This window comes from Amblyomma americanum, chromosome 6, assembly GCF_052857255.1.
Source record: "Amblyomma americanum isolate KBUSLIRL-KWMA chromosome 6, ASM5285725v1, whole genome shotgun sequence".
Classification (NCBI taxonomy): domain Eukaryota; kingdom Metazoa; phylum Arthropoda; class Arachnida; order Ixodida; family Ixodidae; genus Amblyomma; species Amblyomma americanum.
In genome coordinates this window covers 70,944,208-70,957,605 of record NC_135502.1, presented here as the reverse complement: position 1 = coordinate 70,957,605, position 13,398 = coordinate 70,944,208, and the positions used below count along the sequence as shown (strand labels likewise).

The 13,398-nt window shown below is 46.3% G+C and overlaps 1 protein-coding gene across 5 annotated transcripts in view; it reads left to right on the top strand.

Annotated features, from left to right (window-relative positions):
- The window catches only part of LOC144093677 (uncharacterized), a 377,080-nt gene that overhangs the window by 75,441 nt on the left and 288,241 nt on the right, over positions 1 to 13,398 (top strand). For 2 of the 5 annotated variants that reach the window (XM_077627267.1, XM_077627265.1), the window contains exon 4: positions 7,309 to 7,411. The exons of the other annotated variants lie outside the window; for them this stretch is intronic. In XM_077627267.1, coding sequence (XP_077483393.1) covers positions 7,309 to 7,411 — 103 coding nt within the window. The remainder of the gene's footprint in view (positions 1 to 7,308; positions 7,412 to 13,398) is intronic. 5 annotated transcript variants of the gene reach the window in all.

Sequence of the window (13,398 nt, the reverse complement as noted above, 5' to 3'; positions counted from 1 at the left end):
GCAATTTGGTGGCGACGCCAAGGCTAGCAGACGACCAGGCCTGCACTCAACCATTCATTTTAGAAGTAGGCAGCACTTGCACTGCTGGAACTGGCGCTGCACGCTTGCGGCACCGCCATGGAACCGCTGCGGAACTTTACAGAACTGGTGCAGGGAGTGCAGGTGAATCGAACGGACCTGTTGACGCGCGGTTTCCGGCGAGACCGGAAGCGGCAGCCACAGCAAGCCAATAGCAGCGCAGAAAGCCCGCTCTTCCAGTTTGGCTGCCTCCGCCGCCGCCAACATGGCCGCCATGGCCGATGAGCGCTGCGGTGTTTGTGGCACGGAAATGTTATCGTGGATCGAAATGCCTGCCTCCCTGAAGCGAAGGTGCCAAAGAAAACCGCAGCTGATGGTAGCCACGGCTGAGCGGGCATCGAAGGGTACGCGACTGCATGCATTCGGGCATGCAAAACCTTGTAGATATCTATGCACGCGTGCTGCAATCAGTACAGTGGTGTCGAAATGAACAATTTCGTTATTCTAAGCGAGGAGTCAGCGTCGCTGCTCTCTCAAAGGGCTTCTCGCTCAATGGTATTTGGCACTTGTTGATCACATTGCTTTCTCGACGCGCTGTCGCTTATTCGCTCCATGTATCTCCGGCCAGGCGTTGCGCCGCCACGACGTTTTCTGCCGGGCGAACATCGCTGAAAAAAAACGTCGCATGTATCCCGGGCTTAATGCAGCACCCAAAAAGCAGGGCCTAATATCCTGCATTACAAGTGTTGTTCTCATTCTCATTGTCTTTATGTGCGTTTAGTACTCGTGTGCAGTGGTAAATAAAAATGCCACCAGATATCACAATAGAGTTGCGCTGTCGCTTGCTAGCGCTGCGACGCTTATTGCGAAAGCATGGATTTGCACTGCATTGAAGACGATGAGCGAGAAGTGCCGCGCGCCGGAGCGCTCGCGCTAGGCCAGCTGCGAACAGACAGCGCATTATTTTGCTCAGGGTTGGTACTTATTGAACTAGTGCTTGCGGCTTAATATTCGTCATACTAAATTATTCTGAGACAGTGATCTCATGTAAAAAGCCTTGTGCATATTCCTCGCCTTGTCATTTGTAAACTTGTCTGTGCTTCCCTAATGGAACAGGCAGTGTTATGTCTAAGTTAGATCAGTCTTGCGTCTCCCCTGAGCTGTAAGCGGCTATGTTTCCTCACCTCCTGAGCACTGCGAGCTGTCGGGGATTCAACTGCACACTTATTTAGGATTTCTACCATTTTGCTATATCCCTCGTTTGTGCGGCCCACATTCACGGCGTTCGCCATTGGCGGTTGTTTTTTTTTTGTGACTTATTTTCACTTCGTTATTCATTCTTGGTTGTGTGTCACCAGCTGTGCTGTCGGCGATTCTCCCAGCTCGGAACTCTTCCCAGGCACGGAATCCTACCCACAGACCTCCCTTCACTGCACTCACCTTTGGTATATTTTGTTTCTCTTGCCCTTACTTGCATTCCCAGTTGACAAATTTGTGCATTGAGATATAAGCATGCCTTCACTAGCAAGAAGCCTGATATTCCCATTCTCTCTTCTCATTTATGCTAGGCAGACTGGTTGCAACGTTAAATTTAAGAATACCTTACCTTAGACGCTGTGCAAGGCACCCTGATGGGAATTAATGAAAACCGGTGTATCCTATATTCAAATTGTTATACGGTATTTCAGCCAGCTCATCTTTCAGTGTGGTTATGACAGTCATTGCGACACTTCTCAAAGAATGTATATGGGTGCATTACATAAAATCTGTTCATTTCTTTTGTCATGGGCTAGCTCACCGGTTTTTTATTTACTTATATTACGTCTAATTTTAGTTCCTAAAGCAGGAGACAATTTCCTCTATTGACGTTCATGACAATGCTATAGCCTCTGACAGCTGTTGCTCTGGATTTATTTATTTGCAGTTGCCAGCTGCCAGCATCTATAGGGCCATGCGTGCTTCCTGCCTTCGGCTGTGTCATCCCTCCCGAGCCATTCATGGTAGTTATTCTTTTTCAGTGATGCATTTCTTAGCTGCCTAATTAGAAAAATATTTTCAACATAGTCTTGCAGCTAGGTGTAGAAATGCATGCAAACTCTACATGCACTTCACAGCAGTACCTCAGCTTATAATTACAGGAACTGTAGACTCGTGAAAAATATAGTCGCTCATGTAGCTTTTGATGCAGCTGCTGTTAACATAAAGGTGGTGCCCTCGAAAAGGCCCAATTTGTTCATTTATCCCTTTAAAAACATTGTGCTCTACAATGATGGTTTACTATATGATACGATACGGTGGTATGGTTATACTGCACAGCTTGTACCTTTACATTCTTAAAACTGCACCCTTGAAATATTTTAAATTAATGGAGTTAAAGAAGAGGTGCCATAGCAGATGCCCCCTCTTTAGTTAAACATGCTTCGCAACTAACACATTTGGTGCAAAACAAACGTACTTGCACCCTCACGAGAGGACCCTCATGTCAGTAAAAACAAAAAGTGCCAGTGTTGCCGTACTTGAGAGCTTTGCTCCTAAAAGCGCAGCTGACTGCCCTTCAAAGTTGAGCAAAGTGGAGAGCAAAAATATCTCCTTTTCCTCGTGCTGGTGCCATTTGGAATGGCGATTGACATTGAGTCGCATGATGCACAGCCCATGCCTAGAGAAACGGTTCTCCAGTTGGTCTGTGTCCTGTGCCAGCTGCTACAGCCCTTTTGCCTCAAATTTCCTATTTGGTCACCTGACTGCCACCCATTCACCTACTCTTGGAATCTTCCGTCTTCTAGTGTGGTATTGTTTATTTCCTTTCTGCATTATGCATGCATTGCACTTCCTCTTATTTCGATTTACTGAAGATATGACTATTCTTGCATCAGCAGCTGCACTCTTGCTGTTTAGAGGGGAGCGGTACAATAATAATTTTTTCTTCCTGGTCGTAAGCAGGTACATTCTTTCAAGTTTTCAATCACTGAGTGGAACATATTTGCCTACCTAGGTGTCACTTAAACCTTTCACCCACATTAAGTGAAAACAAGGGGCGCAGCCTCAAATATTGGAATGTCGCTGATATTGCCTTAACAGTCGCTGCTTGCTAGTGATGCTGATGGGGTCCTGTGGGCTAGCTAGCAGAACCTGTTGGCATAGCACCGGTCGGTCACGCACATAAAACCTCTGTGGCCACTCTAGAATTACTACAGCAGCACTAATGATGGCGTGAAAGGCTTTCTAACGAGCGATGCCGATAAGACTGACAGTCGCCCATCCAGGCCTTGGCAGAAAGCTGGTGATCGAAAACTTGTCACCGACGAGACAATTAACTGAGTAGCCTCTTTCGGCTTTGTCACTATGTCGAGCGGAAAGAGTAACGAATTGCACTGCATGTGTTCATGCGTCAACACTGACGAGGGATAAACAGCACCTCCTTAAAGTGTAGTCAGTGCTAGCCTCCTTCTATGACGAGAAGGCCTAGTCAGTACTTTGTGTGATGACGATTGCAGAAGCTATGAAGTATGAAGCTAGTCATAAGTGTAGTTTTGGCAGCAGTGACCTAAAATCAAGGGTTGCTTAGTTTGTAGAACGCACGTAGTGTGAATGGTATGTGACAATTCTAGATGAAATGTGGAGAACGGCTTAGTTACATCTGATTTCGGGATGTTATTGCCGTAGTATCAGTGATGAGGAATTGCAGTTCATGATTAAGGACATAAATACTCAGTGCGCAAAAGAGGGTTAAAATACTCAACAATCCGAAAAAAGAACATTTTACGGTATGCAGTGAGGTACTCGAAGAGGTAACAGACTACATCTAGGCCAGGTCCTGCGCAAATGCAGAGCATTTGAGAGAAATAGCTGCAAGAACAATGGGGTTTAAGGCCTTTGGCATGCACGCAGGAGTTACGAACAGCGCCTTGCAGTATGCTCAAAAACTAAAATTTTAAACTGCCTTCCTGGTAGAAGAAATCTTTCAGGCAAAAAAAGTGGTACACTATAAGGTTTAAAATTGCGAAAAGTGCAGTGAACCACTGAAAGATAAATCATAGGGTTCATGCTAAGAAATGGAGGAGAGAGCTGCGTGAGTTGGCAATAAATGCGAATAAAAATCTGAGCTGAAATCATGAATATAGGCAGGAAATGCATTTTTAAAAGCTGCTGTGAAGTTATATGGCATTCGTACATTAGACACTCTAAAACCTCAACAATGCTCGCACACTCTGTCACCCCTAATGGGTGCTGTGGTATGGTGCTCAGCTGCTGACCCGAAAGATGCAAGTTCAGTTCCAGCTGCAGTGGTCTCATTCTGATGGAGGCAAGATGCTAGAGGTGCAGGAACTCTGTCATGTTAGCACACTTAAAAGATTTATCCATTCCTCTAATATCTCACATTGCCTGCACCGCTGTGTGCTGTTAAACCCCATAAAACGAAGCAAAATTAGTGGCTACATCATTTCTGGAGATTTCTCTAAATTTCTAATTATTTTCTAAACATTAACAATTATCTGTACCTCTTTTCATTCATCTCTGCCTCTGCCAGCTACCCCGCCGCGGTGGCTCAGTGGTTAGGGCGCTCGACTACTGATCCGGAGTTCCGGGGTTCGAACCCGACCGCGGCGGCTGCGTTTTTATGGAGGAAAAACGCTAAGGCGCCCGTGTGCTGTGCGATGTCAGTGCATGTTAAAGATCCCCAGGTGGTCGAAATTATTCCGGAGCCCTCCACTACGGCACCTATTCTTCCTTTCTTCTTTCACTCCCTCCTTTATCCCTTCCCTTACGGTGCGGTTCAGGTGTCCAACGATATGAGACAGATACTGAGCCATTTCCTTTCCACAAAAACCAATTATGGATTGAACCGGTTTGACAGAACTGACAAGGGGGGGGGGGGTTACATATGTCCCAAGGAGGCGATCAATTCGCGGAGATAACCGCAGATTCGCGGGAAGAAAAAATAAAAGCAAAAGCGAGTGGCTTCTGGTGATAAACAAAGGTCACCTCAATCGCTCAAAGCATTATTATTATTATTATTAATGCCAGCTAAATATTCTGTTTTTCATTCCATTTGAAAACTGTCTCTTGCTCTATTGCTTTGTTAGTTGTATCTGCAGTATAGTATTATGCAGAAATATGTGAAGCTTAGATCCAAGAGCTATGGCCTTGATAGTAAGTTTTATATTCAAGGATAGTCAGTTTTATATTAAACCACACTTACTTATTGCGCTATCTATGCAGACTTCTTTTGTAATGGGCTACCGGGCACAGGAGTGCTCTGACCTGCAGTGGTAAATCTTTTTCAAGGCAAATTTCTCAGTTACATGCATAAATAGATTGGGCAAGCTCATGTGCTTGCGAATACAGTGAGACATCGATTTACTCAAGTTTGTCTTGAGGAAAATAATGAGTGCACGGCAGTTTGTCTTTATGAACTAAAGTATTTGCAGATGATTTATGGATTTTGTTAGCTGGCAAAGATAAAGCAAGGGCGGCAATGTTTTGTAATGTCCACAGGGTATTCTTGCAAACTCCAGTATGTGTGTCATTCCTTTCTTTTCATGCAACATAAGCAGTCTTCCTTTCACACGCATGTTTGAAACAAAATGCTGCACACTTCGCAACTGTAAAATTGAATTTCATAGTGCTGCTCCACAAAATGATATCCGGCTGCAGCTGTAGTTGTCGCATGGAAAATTGGCTGGGCTGTATTTACACCTATTCATCATGATTCAAGCCACTTTAAAAGATAGTACAATATCCAGCACTTTTGCTGTGGAGAGTGCAGTGCTAAAATGAGAATAATGAGGGAGAATGCAGACAACATATTTTGGCAGAAGCTTCAAGAATGCTTGCTTAATTTTTTGGAAAGGAAATTTTGGGTCGCTCCTCAGAAGGACCAACTATGGAGCATGCCAATGCAGTGTGAGACTCTCTTGTCGGAGACTATTGTGATATGCTGGAACGCGAAGTAACAGTGTCAAACAGGAGCTGAACTGGGACTCCGTAAGAGTGCCATTTACGAATAGTTAAATTTTGTATCCAGAAGGCATGACCACGACTGGAAAATACGTGAGATATAATGCTGTACTAATGAGTTCAAACTGTTTTTCTTTCCGCATGCCAGCACTGTTGTCAGAATTTTGATGTGCACGCATGCTACACTGCTGTTTTTCTGCTTTTCCTCTTCTTGTCCTTTCCCGAACAATTGACTGATGTGAATGCGTTGTTGATTTTTATCATTGCCATAGGTTCTTTCCGATCCTGTACTAAAGGTTGGCACATCCTGTAGGATTGATTGTGTTTGTATGTATTCCGCCCTGCAGTTATGCCTTCATGGTGCTGCAGAAATGTAAATAAATAAATAAACAGCTGATAATCTGCTAGGGCTGCAGGATCCCAAGATTGAGAAAGGCAGTGGGAGGCCCTGAGCCAGGTGGGATGGTGAAATTTGACTTGTAGTGGACAGGGATCGTGCAGCTTGTAGAGGATAGGAAAATTGGAGACTTGTGGTAGAGGCCGTAGACTCAAGTGCACCTATCTGGACTTGTGATGCAATCTGTAGGGCCCTTCGTTTTTGGGTAAAACCTTGTTTCTCCCTATTGTTGCACTGCACCCCAAAAAGATCCTTAAACATCAGGTTTCAACCCCATTTCTGTGCAAATGTGCCTGTAAGAAAGTGTGGTTTGTTGATGCACAAAGCTGAAGAACTGCTGGAGGGTAGTGGATGTTACATATTTATTCTGACAGATTTTTAAAATCTGGTTATTTTATTTGTCTTTTAATGCTTATTGTTCGTCGAGTTGCTTATAATTTTAGGATAGATTGAAAACTACATGTACTGACTGGTATCTCTCAAGCTGTGTTTAAGGTAGGTGTGCATTTAGTATGCGTGCTTTGAATTTCTGTGGTTGCTTCTGCACTGCATGCAATATGGAGGACGGGTCTCTCTACTGCGCAAATTTTTTGCAATGGAGTGAAAGTAATTATAGCAGTGTGCGTTACTCTGTCAACCAGCCAAAAGGTTACTCCAAGCTCCGATTGCCCTTTCTAAGGTTTTCTGCATTAAACAGTGCAATGTCAAGGGCTCAGAGCTATTAAGCATTTCACATCATATAACTATTTGCAGTAGTGCTGGGACCGTGCAGCAAGTCAGTGTTAACGAGGTCGCGATAAACGTGGTTTACTGTACAAAGCTGGTGTGAAATAATAATTGTGCCCACAATAAACACTTTTTTTCTTAGTCTGTCATTCAAACAAAGCAATTGTAATCAAATTTGATATCTCACTGATCCCTCAATTTTTTTCCAGCTAAAAACCAAGGGTTGTGTGGAAGTTGTGCAAGCCACCAAGTTGCGTGCGATTGGCGCCAGCGACCAGGAGCAGGCTGGGAAATTTGTAAAATGCTTTTTCTGTAAGTACAGTTTTTGGCATGGCATTGCTTTGGGATGCATGCATTAAGCTGACTGCTCTGCACCTACCCATGCTTTGAAAACAACGAAGTACAAGAAAAAATATTGATTGCTTAAAAAAATATGCCACTTCTATGTTATTCCCGAAAGTGTTTGCTATTTAAGGGGGTACACTACCCTATTGAGTGAAATATTGAGCCGCTTGTTTGATTTAACTGAAGCTTGCAAAGCTGGTTTATATATTACAGCTGGGACCATCTGTGCAAAATGTCATTACCCTGGAATAAGTATCAAGCAAGTTATGCAACCTCTATGACAAGGATGACTGTGCTTGCTTAGGAAAACGATCGTTTCGAAAATAAGTGTAATCTTGCAAATTTTTTCCGTTATGTGGCTTTAGGAATGACAAGAGCACACAACTATGGAATTATTTTGCTTAATTTTGGTATATTTCAAAAGAATGCTGCCTTATAAAAAATGGCATTCATTTTTCATCTCCGCCACTTCTTTCAAACTAGGTTTTTTGGCATAAAAAAAGAAAAAATAGGCAAATTGAGACAGTTCTGTTCCTCACAAAATTTTGCTGCAGAAAGTCTGCTACAATATTACCAAACCTCTAATGTTCAGGAAAACCCTCCAGCAGTATACAGTTAAACCTGGATATAAAGAAGTTGAAAAAAAGCTCCCGATTTTTCGTTACATGCAGGTTTTCGTTACATGCAGGTTTCGCGTGAAGGCTCGTCAATTGTTTTTATGACGTGACACGACTGTTCTTACGTCGCCGCGCACGTGGAAGTGCGTGGCGCGAAACGACTGCACCATGTGTCTGCGCATAGGCGACTTGGTGTAGAGAGAGGAACTCGAGCGAGAGACAGCGGGAATCATCGTGCCTGCGTGCTCTGCCGAAGCGCGATTGGTGGCCCCGAGAGGGACCGTTGAAAAAAAAAGCTTCCAAAGGAGCTTTGAGAGAAGAGGAGAGGCGGCGTTATTTTACACTGAAAAATTGCGTAATTGCTGCCTGCTTCTTCGGCACAAGTGCAGGCAGGACACGCCGCTCCAAAGAAGCTAAATCATGTAGAGCTCCTTCATCGTCGCGCGAGCCGACGAAACGGCGCATAACGTCCATTGCGTTCATCACCTCCTTTGCAGTAGGCACGTCACACGGATCTGCATCGCAAGCACCATCATCACGATCATCTTGCACGCTTTCAGCCAGTGCTGCATCAGTCATTTCCTCTGTAGCCACGGCGGCGTTGTCAGCAAACAAAAAGTCATCCAGTTCAACGTCGTCGGGTACACCACCGTTAGTGCGTAGCTCGTTCCACGCTTCGGCCACATCGGACGGAGTAGAAACGTCTTCCTCGTCATCGGCACCAGCCTGTGCGTTTCTTGCTACTATTCCGGCCTTTAAAAAGCAATTCCTAATAACTTCTGCCCTGACCTCTTGCCAGGAGGCAGCAAGCATCTCGACTGCTTGATAAATATCAATCTTCATCTCCCGTTCCAGCCGGATGTCGAGAAGAATCTTCTGGATTAGTCGGCGTCGGTAACAGCATTTAAAACTAATGACCCCTTTGTCAAGGGGTTGTATTAGGGACGTGCAGTTGGCCGGGAAGTAGTGCAGTTCGATGTTCGAGAGCTGCAGGCCTTCGACGTGGTGCGCCGAGCAATTATCCAGCAGTAGGCAAACTTGACGGCCTTGCCGCTTGACGTCCTGGTTAAATTCCGTTAACCATTCTGAAAATATTGGCCGAGTCATCCACGCCTTGGAGTTCGCCACATACTTGACGGGCATACGCTTCGTTCCCTTAAAACACCTGGGACGGGCACTTTTGCCGACAACCAGCGGGACTCGCTTGTCTGTGCCGTCGAGGTTGGCGCACAGCAGAATCGTTATGCGGAGCTTGCTCTGCTTTCCGCCGCGGCAGTCATCGCCTTTTAGTGCTAGCGTGCGGCCCGGAAGCATTTGATAAAATAGAGCTGTCTCGTCGGCATTGTAGACATCGGCCGCCTCGAAGCGACTCAGTATTCCAGGCAGCTTGTCAGCCACCCATGAAGCAGCAGCATCGCTGTCTGCGGAGGCAGATTCGCCACTGATTACTCTCCCGACGACACCGTGTCGGCTCTTGAATCCCTGCAGCCACCCGTTGCTTGCCTTGAAATCGTCATGGCCCAAGATACACGCAAAGTCCTTTGCCTTCTGTTGCAAAATCGCGCCACTAATGGGCACATTTCTGGCTCGCGTGTCCAAAAACCACGTGAACACTGCCTTGTCTACATCAGCATATGTCGACGTCTTCAGGCTTTTTTCTTCGAGCTTGTTCCCGACTCCACTGCGTTTCTGATGTTGTGTTCCGCACTCAAAATCGTTGATAGGGTGCTCGCTGGAATGCTGAAACGGGCGGCAATGTCCTTCTTCTCGCCCGCGGCGACTGCATTTAAAATTGCAAGTTTGTCTTCGAAAGACAAAACTTTTCGTTTTCTGGCAGTAGAACTAGCAGAACTCATCATGACCAACCGACGACGCAGTTACAAGCGGAGACGCACGACTACACGCCGACGGCAGGCCTAGCACCTCCAAAACAAGTCAAACGAACCAGCACGAGAGCACAGCTGACACGCACAGACGCAGGACAAACGCAAAATGGCGAATGCAACGCGTCGTCCCGTCGGTCTCGTCCTCCTTTCCCCCCTCTCCTTCCTTCGCCCTGGTAATGAAAGAACCGGCCATCAGCGTTGCTTTTAAAGTGAATTCTTGCACATAACTGTGTCTAAGCCATTGAAACATATGGAAATCACAAAATAAAAATGCTTTTTTTCAAATCCATACATAAAAAATGCAACAAAAGAAATCAACCGCCGCTACAAACGCCACCTGGTGCCACGCTACACAAGCAAAGCCTGAACAGGCTGCTACATTGGGCACGGGGCGGCGCTAGCCGCGCGCTAACCGTCGCTATCATCATCATCGCTAAGTTCGCTTGGTCGCGGTGATCCCAGGCGTTCGTGTAGCTGTTGGCTCCGTACAATACTAATATTCACTAATATAGTGCATTTATTTGGTCGAATTTTCCTTAAAAGTGCAAAAAGTAATGACTGATCAGCTTTGCGAGTTCGTTACATCAAGGTTAACTGCCGCAACGTTTTCGTTACATCGAGGTCGAAAATACATGGGCTTCAATGGGGGCGGCGTTAGGGAATTCAAAAATTTCGTTAAATCCAGGAATTCGTTACATAGAGGTTCGTTACATCCAGGTTTAACTCTATGTAGGTCTCTCTTCTTCAACTCTATGCTGCGCAGCAGCATAATGTTCAGGAAAACCCTCCAGCAGCATACCGTATTTACTCGAATCTAGCTAGGCCGGCCACGATTCTAAGCCGAGACCCGAAAGTTGAAGGCCACAGAAAAAAAAAACTTACCTCGATTGTAGGCCGGCCGAAAAAACAGCACTGTTTATACCTCATTATCACAATTATTTTTATGACGCGACACGGCTGTTCTTACGTCGCCGCGCATGTGAAAGTGCGTGGCGCGAAACAACTGCATCATGTGTCTGCGCATAGGCGACTTGGGGGACGCCTCGCTCTCTCGCCAGCTCTCTTGCTGAAGTGCCGCTGACCTCTGCGTCTCCACAAACTCGGCCAGAGCTACCTCCACTTCTGGATGGCGGCCTTTCTTGGGGCCCGTGAAAGTCGTTCTCGTTGCCGCGCAAGCAAAAATTTCGTTACGCTGCCCCCTCCAACGGCGAACATTCTTCTCATCCACGCCGAAGTCCCGCCCGGCTTGAAGATTTGACGACTGCTCTGCATCGACTATAACTTTCCGCTTGAAGGCGGCACTATAATGGCACCGCCTGTTTGGTGCCATGGTGTTGGTGATAAAAACTACGCACGAAAACTTCACTGCTGCGAATGTGCTCACGCCACCGCACGAGAACAGAACAAGGCTAAAATGGCAGCCAGTGCTCATGTGTGCTTTGATCAGTATCGGCTACGGATAGCAACGGCTACAGTGCTGTCTTTCGTTGGCGTTTTGTGGGGGCGCCACCTGCGTGCTACATTTATTCGTATTTTACGAATACGAAACCTCGAAACGAAATCCTCGAATCTAAGCCGACATAAGAGTTCTACATCTCGTTTTTTTGAAAAAACTATCGGCCTAGATTCGAATAAATACGGTATGTAGGTCCCTCTTCTTCAACTCTATGCTGCTCAGCAGCAGTGGGTTCAAGTTTGCGTTTTTTTTCTGGCCACCTTTGAGCTCTGAAGTACTCTTGCTCGTGCCTGCACCACGCACAATTTTGTGTTCTCCTCGATTACCGTGGTAGTGTGTGTGTGCCACAGGTAATGTCCAACTTGTCTAAGACTCTTTTCAGTCCCATCGGTCCTTCATTGAAGTTTAGAACAGCTAGTGCTGCAGCTGTCTCGATAGTTCTGAGAGAAGCAAATTCTGTCTTTGGACACCACTTCCACGCCAACGAGTTGAACGACTCGTTAAAATTCCGAGTCTGCATGCGCGAGCAGCACGCAAGTAGGTCTGCTTTGGCCAGCCTGTTATACATACAGGGGCACAAGCTCCTTAGCGATGTCCCTGCTGAATTCTGGGCGGTGCGCGCGAGCCACTGACGGCCTGCCCGCGACAAGCAAGGCCTGGTGCCTGTTGTAATGGCATCAGGAGTCCTCGCCATGTGGGCAGGCAAAATGCAGTGGCTTATCATCAGTAGAGTAAGAATGAAAAAGGGTGGCCATAACCCCTTTCTGCATCATCTTCACGTCGAGAGCATTTTCTTTCAATGCAGATGCATAGTATGCCGTCAATTTCTTGGAGATGACCTTTGCGAGTTTTCCTTTGCCTCCCCGGCTCCTATTCTCCTTCTTGAGCTTTTCAATTCCAGCAAACACACGTTTGGCGACATGGTTTACGCAGTCTTTCTTGATTATTTCTATGTCATAGAAACCAAGCTAGGACACAGGCAAAAAAAAAAAGCCTTACTGTCTCCATCACTTAGCACTGTTTATTGCATGTTGTGCAGCACTTTGGACCTGCTGAATACTATGCCAGCTTTGCTGCGATCAGTATCGGAGTCGTTGCAGTAACGCTTGAAGATGCCCATTTCTTTAAAGCGATGTTTATTGCCTCAGGTCATGAAAGGGTATGTAATGATGGATGACAAGGATGCTTAAATATATGACAAAATGTTCGCTCGCTCATGTCAGAAAGTCGGGGAGTGAACTATGATGTCCCTGCGTCCAAGCGGTATATGAATCGCGATTGTTCGGTGAGAAACACGATACCAAACCTACGCTTAAATTCCAACACGTCACTGAGGCGAAAAAAATTAGTTTCTTGCAGGCAGAGGATATCGCAGCCCGATGAACGAGCGAAAGCGACCACCTCGGTCTGCTTCATAACATTGCGAAACCCTTGCACGTTAAGCGTGATGATGTTAAGCGTAGCCATTTTGGTAATGAAAAAACAAAACAAAAAACAACGAGTTGTGATGTCTAAGCAATACAATGCGCGCTACGAACGGCGCCAAACTATCTCACTGTTTTTGTAGAGTCGGACCAGAGGAGGCACGAGGCCTCCTTGCCCGACCAGAAGAGTTGTCCGAGTCCGTAGTCGACGTATGTGGACGCTTTAAGCTGGAGCTCAAAGCGACCATCTCAACATCCGAAGAGAGAGTACTAGAAGTGCTGGCGCTAATCCTCGACGCAGAAGAGGACGGCGACTGCACAGATTCCACGTCAGGAGATGGCCTTGGCTCCTGCCCAGGCGAAATATTTGTGCCGACACTAAACTGCGATGACGAAGGAGATGACGACGGCGGCCTCGGCTCCTGCCCAGGCACGATGATAGTCTCGTCGATGACGAGGTTGACTGAAGAAGCTGAGGACGACAAGCTGCTCTCGTCACCATCGGCCTCAGATACACTGGCGTTGTCGCTCAAAACCGCAACGCTGGCTGCGGGCTGCCGCGCAGGCTGCG